Raw genomic sequence first — 13894 nt, forward strand, 5'->3', positions numbered from 1 at the left:
TCAAAAATTCTTCCTCTGAAGAGCAATAGAGGGAATGACAAGTATTCAAAGGTGACTTTAACATAACCATGAAAGAACTGTGCTAGTTCTTTCACACCTTCATCTTGGTTACTATTCATGGCTGTTAGATAAGTATGTTTGAAGGGTTGTGTTAGGGTTAAAATAACCGTCCCTGCTAGGCAATACCTAGGCTTAGTCATTCATTACTGTTATTTTTCAAGTCGATACATACAGCTCCCTCTTTGTTTGGACTTCCTCAATTGGGCTGTAATAGTCTACTTACCCGTGCTAGACTCCGTGCTAGACTCCCATCCGTGCTAGACCCCCCTCCGTACTGGTCTGCCCTCCTTAGTAGACTCCCCTCTGTGCTAGACTCCCCTCTAGGGTCCATACTGCGAATGTACAATCTTTGAAAGGTCCTTATGAGCTTGATGCAGCCTTTGGCCTAGCCTATTCTTGTAATGTGCTGCAGATGCTGACCTTTTGACTGTGACTCATCAATCATGCTTATAATTTAAATTAGAGACTGATAATAAGAGCTTAGACTTGCAACGTGCCCAGCGTCGTGGTGAGAACTATCTAGGTACTACCTAAGATATCCTACAAGCAAATGGCTTCGAAGACCAGCCCACTATATAACTTCTGACATCAATCCCCTTCTCTAGAATAATTCAACTTTCTGGACATAGCATGAATAGTACACCTACATTATCAATACTAGCTAAGCAGGGACGCTTCCTTGCTTTTACCAGACTTCACCCATTGTCTCAAAACAGCCCAGTGTCCCATCTTGATTGTAGATATCCTCATCTAAAATGATTAGGATTTCTCTACAGATTAGGCGGTTATTAGCTTACCCAGGTCATGGAAAATTTGAGTGGATTTGGAGCCTTTGGAACCCTTTGTCTTTTGCTGATATGATAATTAAGAGCCTACTACAGAACAGCGCCTGAAGAAAGGGTCTGAGAATGCTCCTCCACTATGAACAGTTAGCAACTGCAAACTTTGCGTTGATATTAATGCTCTAACCTTAGCTTTGCTTTAAGACTAAACCCGTTATTGCTATAGCAAGCATTGAGGTCTAGCTTTGAGACTTAGGAGGAAGAGTTCTTTTGTTGGCATTCCGCGACAAGATAGCGCGAATCCTCAAGGGTGATATCATTACATGACTTTGAGAAGTCTCTCGCGATGGCTAGACCAGCAGCTATCATTATAATAATGAATGCTTTCATGTTTAAAAGTGTATAGAAGATCAGAGAAGATAATATAAATGATCAGCCCGCTGATTCTTTTAATCAAGTTCTAAAAACATAATAGGAGCTGTTGTCGCACGTGGAGAAGCTCTAGATTTTAGTCCTTATTTCAATCCGCAGTCAACTATTGTCAGCACTTATAGCAATAACTAAGCAGGCCGTTTACATAATCAACCTTAAAGAGCTAATATTTTGGTATGTCCCTGATACAAAAAGCTGGGAGTTTTTCTTATCCTGTTCTGAAGCGAATGGATCCTCTCATAATAGAGGAATTTGGTTAAGATATTCTCTAGTTATAGCAACCTTTCAAACCAACAATAACTTAGATAAATTTTCTTTTTTTTCCTGCCTTAACCGCCTGCTCCTCCGGCTTCGACTCTTCAGGCTCCAAACTCTAATGCCTTTTCCTTGTCACGCAATTAGAGCGAGGTTCCTTAATGGAGTGCACATCAAAAAGGTGATGCTGAAAGTCTAGGATGCTGTTATATGCTTTTCTAGAATAACAGGGATAAGGGCAAGTAACTAGGTTCTCTGACGGCAGGTGGGAGACATGTCTATTAATATGATTTAAGAGCGTGGCCTTATTCAGCCATTGCTTGAAACGCTTATCTAGTCTCTTGTTACTGTCCCTAAGACAGAAGGGGCAGAATCCAGGCGCTATAAGGGTGTAACAGAACGTCAGCAACCCACACTAGGGTTCTAGATTAGCTAAATAAAAACCACAGTGGTGATTCTAGTCTTCTTCGCTGTATAATAGCTGTGCACATAAGTAGCAGAACTGCATGAAGTTTTGTTAGATATGGCGGTGCGCTCTCTTGCTATTCTTATAGCACTGCTGGTAAGGAGCTGTATTTAATGCCTTCCTCTGGCATTGTAGAATATGCTTTGCGTGATCTTGCAGTTGCTAAGCAACACTAGTAACTTGTTAGTTATATGGCTTCAAAGTAAAATGAGGTGGAAACCTTTCTATGGGTTTTTAGCAGACTGGACATTGCCTATTAATAGGGGTTAACCCTGGATAGTACGCGACTCTTTCTGTTGATGTACAGAGACTAATCATGTCCTGAAGGCATTGTCTTCCCACCTTACTATTAAGAGGTACTTCTTTGAATAGATTTTCACGAAGGCAAGTTCTAGTCGGGATATATTTGGCGAAAATCTTAAATAGGTTTGTCATATCACATTCAGAGAATCCCTTTCCAGAGATGTATCCTTTGTAAGAATTATTCCACCACTGTGAGATATACTTGGATTACTTTGCTCAAAGTTTTTTTGCTTTCTGTGTGTATAACCTGGCTTGTTCTTCTGTTAATGATTTATAGATGCTAGGCTGACCTGTGATCCTTTACAAAAGGTCAGCGATCCTTATGTTTAGTCTTAGGATTTCCTTGTTATGTTTAAACTCGTGTAGTGTCACAGCGTCGAGGCGAAGAGGAATATTAGGATTATGATGATGCGCCATGCTCTGTTCTATGTCTTGATACTTATAGTCTGGTTCTATACCATACATCAAAGCTTGCATATCCAATGCTTTGAGTTGAGCCTGATATTTGAGGAATGTGGTGTGATCTTGATGGTCAAGTGCTTGGCTATGCGTAGCTTCTGAGGCTTTAGCTATATAGTTTATTAGTACTGGACAGGCATCTATGCAAAGGTGTGCAGAAAGGGGGGAAGGGAATAAATGTAGTGGCGGCGTTAGCTTATAATCTACCCTATTTACGAGCTCTGCTCTAATTTCATGGACGTATAATTAGTCCTTAAATCCATCTCTTTAGGCTAGACTCGTAAAATTATGTCTCAACGAGGAGAATGTAAGCCCCTTGTCCGCTTTTAGTCTGTTTGGAGTAACTATTTGGAAGAAGGGGAGCTCTTTAGCAGTCTTAGCCCACTGTAGAGTCTATGATTCTCTGCTCTTTGGGGGTCTTTAGGCCAGTAACTCCTTAACTGAAGATATGCCCTTAAATGCACGATCTGCAATGCTGTAGATGATGACCTAAAAAACAAAATTTATTATAAGAATTGGATGTTTCCTGAACTAAGTTTTTAGTCTAGTAGCATGGGTTAGTACCTGATTAAATAACAGTAGTCTTAAGAGCAGGAGTGAAAGAAGAAAATAGCCTACAAAGTTGCATCATCCCTGTAGCGCCATCCTTTAAGGAATTAAGGATTAATTATTACCTATCTCTTCACTGTCCCAGCCTGACTGCTCTATTTTATATAGAATGAGAGATGCTTTATATAAGAATCAGAGAACTAAACCTTAGAGCAGACATTGTAAGCACCAACCTTGTAGTAGAGACACTCATTGGTATTTTGATAAGAACTTAATTCTACGATTGCGCCAGCTCTGGACCCTGAACCTGCAAAGAGAGCAAGCGCACTTCCTGCTAGTAGTTTTTGTAACTTAGTATCCTCGGAAGCCATGGTCATATGATGTCACGTGCGATGGAAGGGTGGAAGTTGAGAGGATTAACACTGTATGGACTCAGGAATAATCAAGTGCATTACTTCTGCGGGGCGCAGAGCCCATTAAAAGTAGCTCAATCACTGTATCTTCTGTGGTTGACTTCTGAGTACGCCTTCGTCACCCCCCTGGAGCCCTCGTCACCACCAGTAAGCCATCATCACCAGGGGTGACGGGGTCCTCACCCGTATCACCAGCACTCATACTAAAAGAATTACGCCGCTGCTTTAGAAGCAAAAAGGCTTTCTAGGGATTGACCACGTTCTACGTGTGGCTTAAGTACGGCTGAGCGGACGGGAAGCCCTGTTTTCCACACCCTATGGTCGTATGTGCTGGGAGAAAGATAACTGAATATGATAAAGGAACTATGAAGGCGCCCATTCAAAACCCGATGATTAGCGTGAATACAGTTTAGAGGGGCGGTGATGTCTGGAAAATGCATCACCAGTCTGGAGAGTACATTACTACTCTTGAGCATTCACCACAACTAGGGAGTGAGGCGTCTCTTGTCAACATCGAGATGAACTGCGTATGAAATGCAGCTGTCGAAGGGAAACAGCTCTCCCCGTACAATTAGTGCAGACCGATTGGAAACATGTAGCTGTATCTAGAGATGCAGAGCCTCAATATGAACTTCAGACCGAAGACAGCTCGCTGCATACTCGGTCTTCAGTCGTTAAGGCCGTCATTCTATTATTTGGAATCTATATGCAGATTCAGTGTGCTGGTCCATGACGATGCACAATTTCTCTCACCGTGTCTTGAGTGTCCATCCAAATACTTTACACAAAGAACGCCGAGCCCATGTACAGCTTGTCCTTCGGCGAAAACTGTGGCAGTCACAGAAGATGACTCCAGAAACAATATCACAGGCTCCATCATTAAACACAGATAACATCAATTTTGATGTACGCATAAGACTCAAAACCGAGGAAAATCCGCACACTGCTGGAAGATGGCGACCAAAAGCTCGCTGGACAGCTGGGACAGCCGATTCAGGCTTGGGCCATGCGACTGCTGAAATATTCTTCTCGACAGATGAGCGGCTGAAAAGGCTTGGTCCGTAGGAAGTTTCAGTTAAGATTCATGTCTGAGTCACTCCAAGACGTCAACCACATGTAACATTTATTCATAAGAGACACAGAGTCTACCGCAAATATCCTCCCCTGTAAATGCAATATCCGCAGAATAATGTGTAATTTACGATACAAATTTCCACCGAATGCTCTGACTGTTGCTGAAAGGTTATCAAGCAGGAGGGGGCCTGTTGTGAAACCCGTCGAATGGTATGCTCTTCGTGACCCATCTGGGGGAAAATATCCCAACCTGGTCACATTGAGACAAATGAGATAGGTCATACCAGATGCTATCGTAGGTATACCTCGCTAGCTTCCATGTTTGGGCCTAGAGTGCTTGTTTTCTCTTCCTTCTAGAGAGTATCAATACCAGCATATTAGCCACCTTATAGATGTAAACTATGCCATCTGAACCAGCAGGAGATGTTACACGACCTAAAATGACTGGTATGGGTTAAGTGTGCGTATAAGGAGTGTGTATAGCAGTTACATGGCCGCTCGTGAACACTGAAGATTTGCCACCTAGCCTGTGGGTGAAGTTAGCAGAAAGCCCAGAAGAATGTAAAAGACTTATCCAGTCCAGTCTGTTACTTACTTACTTACGTTAACTTCCTGGGGAGTGTATAGGGTTTCTAGTTTCATTTTCTTCATTTAAATCCCATTCTGAGAGAAGGATCAGCCCTATTGTAATATATCCATCATCAACATCAGGACTGATGAAAGAGTACAATCTGCATTCACATATCTAGCTTCCCATTCAGTTTTTTTAAGAAGAGCATGTCTGGATAACCTGGTAGACAGTTGTCTTGTGTGTAGGCCGTAGATTGTCGAGGTGATCCCACTAGAATCCCCCTGAGCAATACCACTGCCTTCGGCAGCATCAACGTGGTACACATTCAGTGAATTCCTTCCCAGAGATGTATCCTTCATAGCATTCATTCTACCACTGTAAAATAAACTCAGATTGCCTTGCCTAAAGCTTTACCTTCTCTATGTAGAGCCCTAATCGCTCCCCTACCAGTGATTTATAAATGCTGGGCTAACTTGCAATCCTTATAAAAGGTCAGTTATCCTTGTTTTTAGGCTAATAATTTCCTTATTATAATTGAATCCAGTAGTATCATAGTGTCAAAGGCCTAAGTTTACTTCTATTACCTCACCCAAGTAACAACGACTTAGGCCTTAGATAGGAGGGAAAAGGGATGCAGATGCAATGAACTCACTCAACGTACCATCGACTTTCACCAATTTGGAATAGTCCTTAGGCTTACATTCATCTTCTACGAATATTCACTCCCAATTCTTCCCCTCACCCCGTTTTTGCGTCTTCATTTAGAGCATTTGGACATGAATTCTATCATCTTTCTTCAGCATTCAGCTACAATCCTGTTTAACCCACTCACGTCCGGGGTGTGCAACTATGCGGACACGTATGCGCTCCGACGATGTCGCGTGGGAAGAGAGTGACGCGATTGTGGATGCTTGGGTTTCAAAGCTATTCAAGACTGAGACTAAGACAAATTGGTGACTTTGTTGTCAAGCATCGGAAAGGCGTCCCTACAGAGTTATGTGAGCCCAAAGCAGGAGCATTTAAGGTGTCGTTTCGGATGGAATTCGAAGACGGTGGCTCAGCGGTTATCCGCTTCCCAAAGCCTGGTGCTAGCATGTTCCCTGAAGAAAAAATCAGGAATGAGGTTTCCGTGATTAGGTATCTTAAGGATAATACATCAATTCCTGTTCCATTCATTCTACACTGGGGCACAAAGGAGGAAAGCCCTCTAGGTTTGGGCCCGTTTATTATCATGGAATACATTGATCATGCCATGGATTTGGGTGCGGCATTGAGCACACCCGGGCTCAATATTGAAAACCGCCCGATCCCTGATCCACATATTGATAGCAATAAGCTTGAAATGCTGTACGGACAGCTTGCGGATATCTTGCTACAGCTACCTAAGTTGTCCTTTCCTCGGATAGGTTCTCTTACCCAGGTGGATGACTTCACATGGGAAGTAACACGCCGGCCTCTATCCATCAATATGAATGAACTGATCCGGCTAGGAACGTTACCACGGTCGAAGCTGCCAGCCACGTCCTTCGAGAACGCTTCCTCTTATTATAAAGCACTCGCAGACCTACACCTTGAGCATTTGGTTCACCAACGGAATGACGCAGTTGATTCTGTGAATGATTGTCGAGGGAAGTACGTCCCTAGACAGCTCTTCCGTAACCTCGCCAGGGACGGCCGACTTGTCTCCTCGCTCAAAAAATTATGGTGTGACGATCTTCGACCCTCTAATGTGCTGGTGAACGCAAACTTGCAAATTGTTGGGGTTGTTGACTGGGAATTCACCTATGCTGCTCCTGCGGATTTCTCCTTTGCACCACCATGGTGGTTGCTTCTCGAACAGCCGGAGTACTGGCCAGACGGGATTGAGGCTTGGACAGAGGTGTATGAATCTCGTCTACAAACTTTCCTAAACGTGCTTATCAAACGAGAAGTCGAGGCTATCAGGCAGGGAAGGTTGAAAGAGGACCAAAAACTTTCCGGTCCAATGCAGCAAAGCTGGGAAAGTGGACACTTTTGGGTCACTTATGCGGCGAGGAAAAACTTTGCCTTTGATGCTATCTTCTGGCAGAAACTTGACTGTCGATTCTTTGGGCCTAGTGGGGTCCCAGAAGGGAATCGATGGAAACAGAGGGTTGACCTCCTTGATGAAGAAGAGAAATACTATATGGAAGAGCTGGTGAATCAGAAATTTGAGCACATGAAAGAAAGAGTTTTAGCATGGGAACCGAATGAAGTGTATTTAGAAAAGGTGTAAATGCATGCTTGTCGTTCTCTTTTCTTTCTGCAGGATCACTCACATACATGATAGCGGACACTGAAGGTCCTCTAGATGAAGGATACTGCAGGGTGAGTCTAGAGATCGTTTGGAGGGGTTCCACGAGAGCGCAGGGACAAGAGCCATTCCCTGGAGTAGGATTGAAGTTCAGCAAATTGAATAGGAGCATAAACGGCTCGATAGTATACAGTGAATATTGATTACTTGGAAAAAAGTGCGTTGCAAAGCGTTAGACGTACTCGCTTTGACCTGGCGGGATAAATTGTTGCTTTCTACTGGAGCCTACCGAATCCCATAGCCACTACTGGTATTCATGAGGCATTATATCAGAGGTGGATCAGTCGGTCCTTCGCACCTGACTGAACTTGGTCGAGTTATACTGGTCTATAGCATATGAGTAACGCTTTGTCTCCTTCTTTGGACTATTTGCTAAGACCTACTAGGCTCGTTCCTAAGCTTTCAGTTGGGTATTCATACCGCTGTTCTGAGGACTCCAAGATACGGACATGTATTGCCAGCGTATACAATTGTAGAACATCTTTCGATCGAAGCTATCTGAAGGCCTCTCTTGGATAAGAGCCAATATTGAAAGCTGGTGCAATACGTTCCACCTCCAGAACAAGCAATGCGGGATTGATGTATAACCGGGATTGCTTGTATTCCTCATTGGTTTTCCTATGCTCTGATGAAATGCAAAGGCTTCAAAGAACTCGCTTTGGCTTTAGTAAAAGTAAGTTACCCCGTTACCTAGTACAAGAACACTTTCAAAATCTTCCCCTCCTCGATTCTAATTGACACCCTGCATCAAGTTCATCTTAGCTTTCTCACCCCAGAGCTGAAGCTATTCTCGACACTGATGCTTCAGGTCTGCAACTCAGCTGTGATGAGGGCAAAGTGGTTAGATGACAAGCCAACCTATCCTTCGTATGGTAACAGTTGGATCCCTCTAGTGCGTTGAGGACGAGTGGTGCGCGGTTCAAGAAAGATGAGCTGATATGCTAGACAATCATCTGAACAGATAGGTACAAACTACAAAGTTTGGGCAAACCCCCCTAGCAGAACAGGTAGCTTTCAATAGAGTACACGCAAGCAGTGGAATCATCTCACACAGAACCATTATTCCCAAAGGCCATACCCGTTTCTCTTCTTACACATGCTTACAATTTTCTACAGTTAAACCCCGGCAGACATCCACTTCAGTGCAATCGGCGGATGACTGCTGCTTCTGATCCTTTGGTCCTTGGACCACAGTTGAAAAGCCAGGTCTGCAGGTCCGACCACCACTTTGACGCTAAACGTGCCCTTCCAGAAGACCGGCTTTCGGTTGTACCAGTGGCGGTTCTTCAGCTTCTTGTCTACTCCCTCGGTCGAAATGTGCAGGGTGCATACCCGCTCAACCCCCTTGTGAGACATACTTTTCGGAAGCAGCGCAGGCGGATAGTGTGACATGACAATGTGGACCTGGAAAGTCTCGACTTCCCGGCCGGGCTCTAGTTTGAGCTGGAACTCTTTGGAGAATCCGGTTGGAGGGACTGGTGAGCCCTGCTGTTGTTAATACATATGTGACTTTTGTCTGTATTGCCTACGTACCTGGACAACCAACCAATCTATCTGATCAATCGCGTAACTGAGCTGATCGTGCGGATCCTGGCGGATAAGCTCTCCGGCGTGTTTTTCCGGGATGTAAAGCTGGTCGCAGATGATCCCGTAGCTGACTGGGGAGCATCGGGATCCAAAAGTGAGGACACCTTGCTTAAGTAGCTGGATGCGATCTAGGACTAGACCGTGAACGGCAGCAAGCTGTCTTTGCATTATCAGCACTGGCATTTCATTGTTGGCTCAAGACTCACGGTTCCTCGGCCATTAAAATCCGCATGGCCGTAGTATTGCCATGTCCATTTCCAATCTCACTGCCGTATCTTTCCATCAGTCGTTTGCGAACATACGGTGAGCTGCCAAACCCCCCTGACAGAATAAGGCATGACTGGTTGGGTCAGTCCAAGGGCCAAGATCAGCCTGGCAGTTGACGTACAATGCGTTCAGTTGCGAATCGATCATGCATGTGTCGGATTTGGCCATCGAGCAGGTCGAACATCTCGGCTATTTTTGCGTCAAAGCATTGTTGCAAATCATCCCTGGCAGATTAGCAATTATCTTGTACATTGTGTGCGAGCGCATCGGCCACATACCAAGAGATGCTCATCTGGCCTCGGGGACGTCAGCACCCGGCTTGAGGCCGGGGACGTCTAATTTAAGGCTCGGGGTATTTGCTGCTGCAGGGGTGCCAAACGCGCATTTGAGTCTTTGGAATCGGCCGAGAACCATCCTCCATGCGGTATGCGATGGAGACATTTCCAGTCTATCATGAAGCTTGGATAGCCGCCCGCAAATCAGACTATGCATCCCACGGTCGATAAAAACTGAGCCAATGGGTCGTCCTGACTACGATTAGCCGTACGCTTTAAACGCTTCTGAAAAGATACACCCTCGACGCTGCCAAACTGATCGAGTTTTGTTGGCTCGCCCCGGGCGGACTTGAGTTGGAGAATGTTGACATCCTCCACAATTAGCAGCTGTCGATAATGGATTACAGGATCGCGCTCTACCTACTGTGGTCCCACCTCCTGCATCACAAACTAAGACGATGTCATTCATCTGCAGCCGTTACTACATTGATCGCAGGGTCCGTAGATAGTCTGACCTGATAATGTTGCCTGCAAGCATACACAGCTGCCGCCTCTGCCTCAGTGAGCCCAACTACGGCGCGATTATTCTCTGGGGACATCCCCGGACTGCTCATGTTGATCGCTCGCTGCAGTAGGTGACGCGTTTCTTCAACCATACGGACATCCTTCCATGTTGTGGGCACGCTGAATACCCATTCGACCTTGCAAGCAGCAAAGGAGGGGAGAGTATCTCTGAAATGTGCGGTGACATGCTGACATACGCAACGGATATAGTCCTGGAGCCATCGCTGAGCCTCTGCCCGAGTGATCTTTCCGCCTTGGTGAGCGCCAGGTGCCAGGTGCAGTTTGAAATACTCCTTGATGTCCGATGCCGGGTCCTCGGTGTTGCAGAGAAACCCCCATGACTTGACGCTGTGCGAAGGAGATTCATATTCAATTGCAGTGGGCACTTTGTTGGCCAGCTCACTGATGAGCTTTCCCGGCCACCGCTGGATGGTTCTCGGGGGCAGCCATTCTGGGCCGATTGAATAGGCGACTCCTGCTAGCCGTGAGCGTCTGACAGATCCAAGTTTAAGGAAGATCTGCACCTGTGCAGGTCATCCCAAAATCAACCCCAACTACGATATCTGGTCCCCAGTCATCATCCCAGGGTTTATGGACTGCAACGACTTCTTTCCCGTCCATCGTCGAATAGAAGAGAATGCTGGCCACGATTGAAGGTTTTTGTGACCTACTCCCCTGGAGACGTGGGACAAAAATACCCTTGGCGGAAAGGTCATGGCGTGGGGAATTGCAGGGTCGAGAAATTGCGGCGCAGCTACAGCGCGGCATCTTATGACCGGGGTAGTTAATGTTCTAGCGAGTCAGCAATGCGCCAGGATTGTTTGCCAGTCTCGAAGTGGGAATTGCGCCGTAAATCACAGCCTTGCCGAGTCCGGACTAAGTCCTCTTCCATGGATTGGGTTGGTTCACTCAGCCGGATTCAAGGATGTGCATGTTTCCAACCCTGCGAGGTTACAGTCTCATTTCATAAGAGGACCCAAGTTCGCTCGCGGTATTCCAAAGTGCGTGTACATTCGCCTGAACCTACTCACAGAATGTCTACTTCTACAGCGTCATCCACGAGCACTTACACAACGGCAGCGGAGCCTGCTTCGTTGAGCACGACATCGTCCTCTCCTCTACCGGGCCTTGAATCGACCACATCAACCATCACACGCGCGGCGGCGATATCCCCATCAAGCTCAGAAGCAGTGCCAACCAGTACATCAATACCAGGCTCTCCCTCAGCTTCATCGCCGATCAATTCCGTCACGTCCGCTAGCATCTCTCCCAGCGCGACCAGCACAATCACCAGCTCTACTGCGTCAAGCACCGCGACTAACCAAACCAGTCTTCTTCCCCAATCCTCGCCGAACAATGTGAGCAGAGGCGCTCTAGCCGGGGCGATTGTCGGCTGCATTATCGGCACCGCCGCACTGACAATCCTGGGTGCTTTTCTCTTCTTCCGTCGGCGCAGAAAAGCACACGCTTGGGCGGCTCAGAGCTGTCGGAAGCTAAACCACCGCAGCATCCAGCACTACATCTAGGTGCATCCGCATCCTCGCTCTATGCCCCTCACCCAGCCGACGACGAGACAGTTCGCGCGCGGATCCTCACCTTATTCGACCATGCTCGTCTCCATGTCGACAACTACTACTCTTCTGCAGCAGCATCCAGTCCGCACAACCCGACTACGTCTCTTGCAAGCTACGAGTCCCCGTACCTGCCGTCACCGATTGCAACCTTGCTGACTAAACCAGGCAGACATCGCGCGGTCCTCACCCATATCCTTGTTCGGGAATTACTGCAGAAGATCACCCCCGGGTCTGGGAAGGGGGCGCTTCTCCCTGCCTGTTACGCGTCATGTCCGCAAGTCGTGAATCAGACACCAGGTAGCGTACGCCTTGCGTACGGCAGTAGACGCTGAGAAACTGACATGCCGCAGAGACAGACCAAGTGCTATTTCAGTGGCGTATGCTGACAGCGTACCTCTACCAGCGCCAACAGGGAGATCGCGACGTGGACGAGCATGCTAGCAGTGGGCTTGCAGAGCCTTTTGTCGACGCTTTCACTGGATATGCCAACCCCGCGCATACCAGGGCAGAGCGGCTCCAGCATCTGAAGTCCGTAGCCTCTGCTGCGGCGGAATTGGGGCGGTTGCTGTTCGCACAGCCCTGTGCGTTTGAGTTTGTCTGGGACTATCCAGGAAGACAGGGGGCGGTACTTGTAATCACCCCGAGGGTCATAAAGATCTGTGATGAGCAGGGACGGCGGCTGGCGGTGTCGCAGGTAATGGCGGAGGGGACATCATTGTCGCCGTTTGCCTCAAAACAGCTTGCATGAAGGGCGAGGCGATCAGTCAGAAGTTACCAGTACCAGTATTCTCATTACGTGCACTATGCAGTATGCAGTATTAAGAGTTATCTAGGAGAGATACTCTATTCGTAGTTGGCCTGCACCTGCACCGGAACCTCCTTAGCATCCTCAGCCACCAACCGCCCCCTACACGAAACAGAGCATAAAATAATCGAAAGGAATCTCTCCCATCTTCAACAACCTCATTAGTCTCATGTATCCCCAGCGACTGGACTGGCACACGTACGCGACAAGAAGGTTCAACGCAAAGACGACAATCTCCGCTTGCGCCAACACCGACGGGTAATCATAATAGTAAAGTCCCAGGTAGGAGACAAAATCCCCCGTCGAGATGGTGCCAACCCCAATCGCGCAGAGGATGATGACCAGGATGTCAAGGACGGCCGTCGCTGTGATGAAGCCGATATACTGGAAATGTAAGAACAGAGCGAGGATGTCTGAGACAATTGCCAGAGAAGCCTGTAGGCGTTAGACGTGCTTTTTTCCCCAAATCAGATATGTTGCTCACCGTGGCTAGAACGATGGGGAGCACAACCGGGGCCTCTTCATGATCTCCTCCCCAGCCTGTTGCTAGGTGTGCTGTGACGGCCAGAAGAGCAATCGTAGATGCGCAGATGATGATTCGCAGGCCGAAGGAATCCAGTCTCTTCCGCGGAGGGAGGCGGTGCCTGCCATGCTGCGGTAAAGCGGTTGAGGGCTAGTAGTAGACAGTATTAGGAGTTGAAAGTGGGCATGAGAGGATCATAAAGAAGGAAGAACACCTAGCACATGTGAGACAGCGAACCAGCTAAATTTGCTATATCTGCTACTATTTTGCTACAGCTTAGGATAACACTACGTTAGCTTAGCTTGAGCCTTGATCAGGAGGCTTGATCATCTTCGTACACCCAGACCAGGTTCACATAGGTCGGTGTATCCATATATCTAAGCGTCGTAAAAAGGACAGGATAATCTCTTTAGGCACGGACGGAAGGCCCACACGCACCTACTGAAAGGATCAGGTTAAGACTCTTTCATCCTCACGCATTACATGCCTGGAAGTTTTCGACTCTAGCTGCCAAGCACAGAAACGAGCCTGGACTCAGCTATGACCGTTTAGAGCGCAGCCAATCTGCCCTAAGACAACTAGTGCCTCTGGTGGCGGAAGCTA

General features: G+C 47.0%; 4 protein-coding genes across 4 annotated transcripts; 2 read left to right on the forward strand and 2 right to left on the reverse strand.

The window, feature by feature from the left end:
• The first annotated feature begins 6119 nt into the window (after window positions 1-6119).
• On the forward strand, window positions 6120-7818 carry AFUA_3G03780 (phosphotransferase family protein). Its single transcript, XM_743605.2, has one exon. The coding sequence runs from the start codon at window positions 6239-6241 to the stop codon at window positions 7616-7618; it is 1380 nt and encodes a 459-aa protein (XP_748698.1). The 5' UTR covers window positions 6120-6238; the 3' UTR covers window positions 7619-7818.
• Window positions 7819-8812: 994 nt separating this feature from the next.
• On the reverse strand, window positions 8813-11010 carry AFUA_3G03790 (Hsp70 family protein; the record flags this gene model as incomplete). Its single annotated transcript, XM_001481547.1, is given in 10 exon segments — window positions 8813-9181; window positions 9230-9443; window positions 9490-9623; window positions 9672-9774; window positions 9829-9848; window positions 9851-10077; window positions 10125-10197; window positions 10250-10294; window positions 10341-10864; window positions 10914-11010. Coding segments are annotated over 10 exon segments (1806 nt in total).
• A 413-nt stretch (window positions 11011-11423) lies between these two features.
• On the forward strand, window positions 11424-12711 carry AFUA_3G03810 (uncharacterized protein; the record flags this gene model as incomplete). Its single annotated transcript, XM_743608.2, has 3 exons — window positions 11424-11777; window positions 11846-12260; window positions 12314-12711. 3 exons carry the CDS (start codon window positions 11424-11426, stop codon window positions 12709-12711), a joined length of 1167 nt encoding a protein of 388 aa, XP_748701.2.
• Window positions 12712-12806: 95 nt separating this feature from the next.
• AFUA_3G03815 (uncharacterized protein) lies at window positions 12807-13664 on the reverse strand (the record flags this gene model as incomplete). Its single annotated transcript, XM_001481548.1, has 4 exons — window positions 12807-12870; window positions 12971-13203; window positions 13253-13441; window positions 13638-13664. 4 exons carry the CDS (start codon window positions 13662-13664, stop codon window positions 12807-12809), a joined length of 513 nt encoding a protein of 170 aa, XP_001481598.1.
• Between the last annotated feature and the right edge of the window lie 230 nt (window positions 13665-13894).

Source organism: Aspergillus fumigatus, chromosome 3, assembly GCF_000002655.1.
Source record: "Aspergillus fumigatus Af293 chromosome 3, whole genome shotgun sequence".
In the NCBI taxonomy this organism is placed as follows: Eukaryota; Fungi; Ascomycota; class Eurotiomycetes; order Eurotiales; family Aspergillaceae; genus Aspergillus; species Aspergillus fumigatus.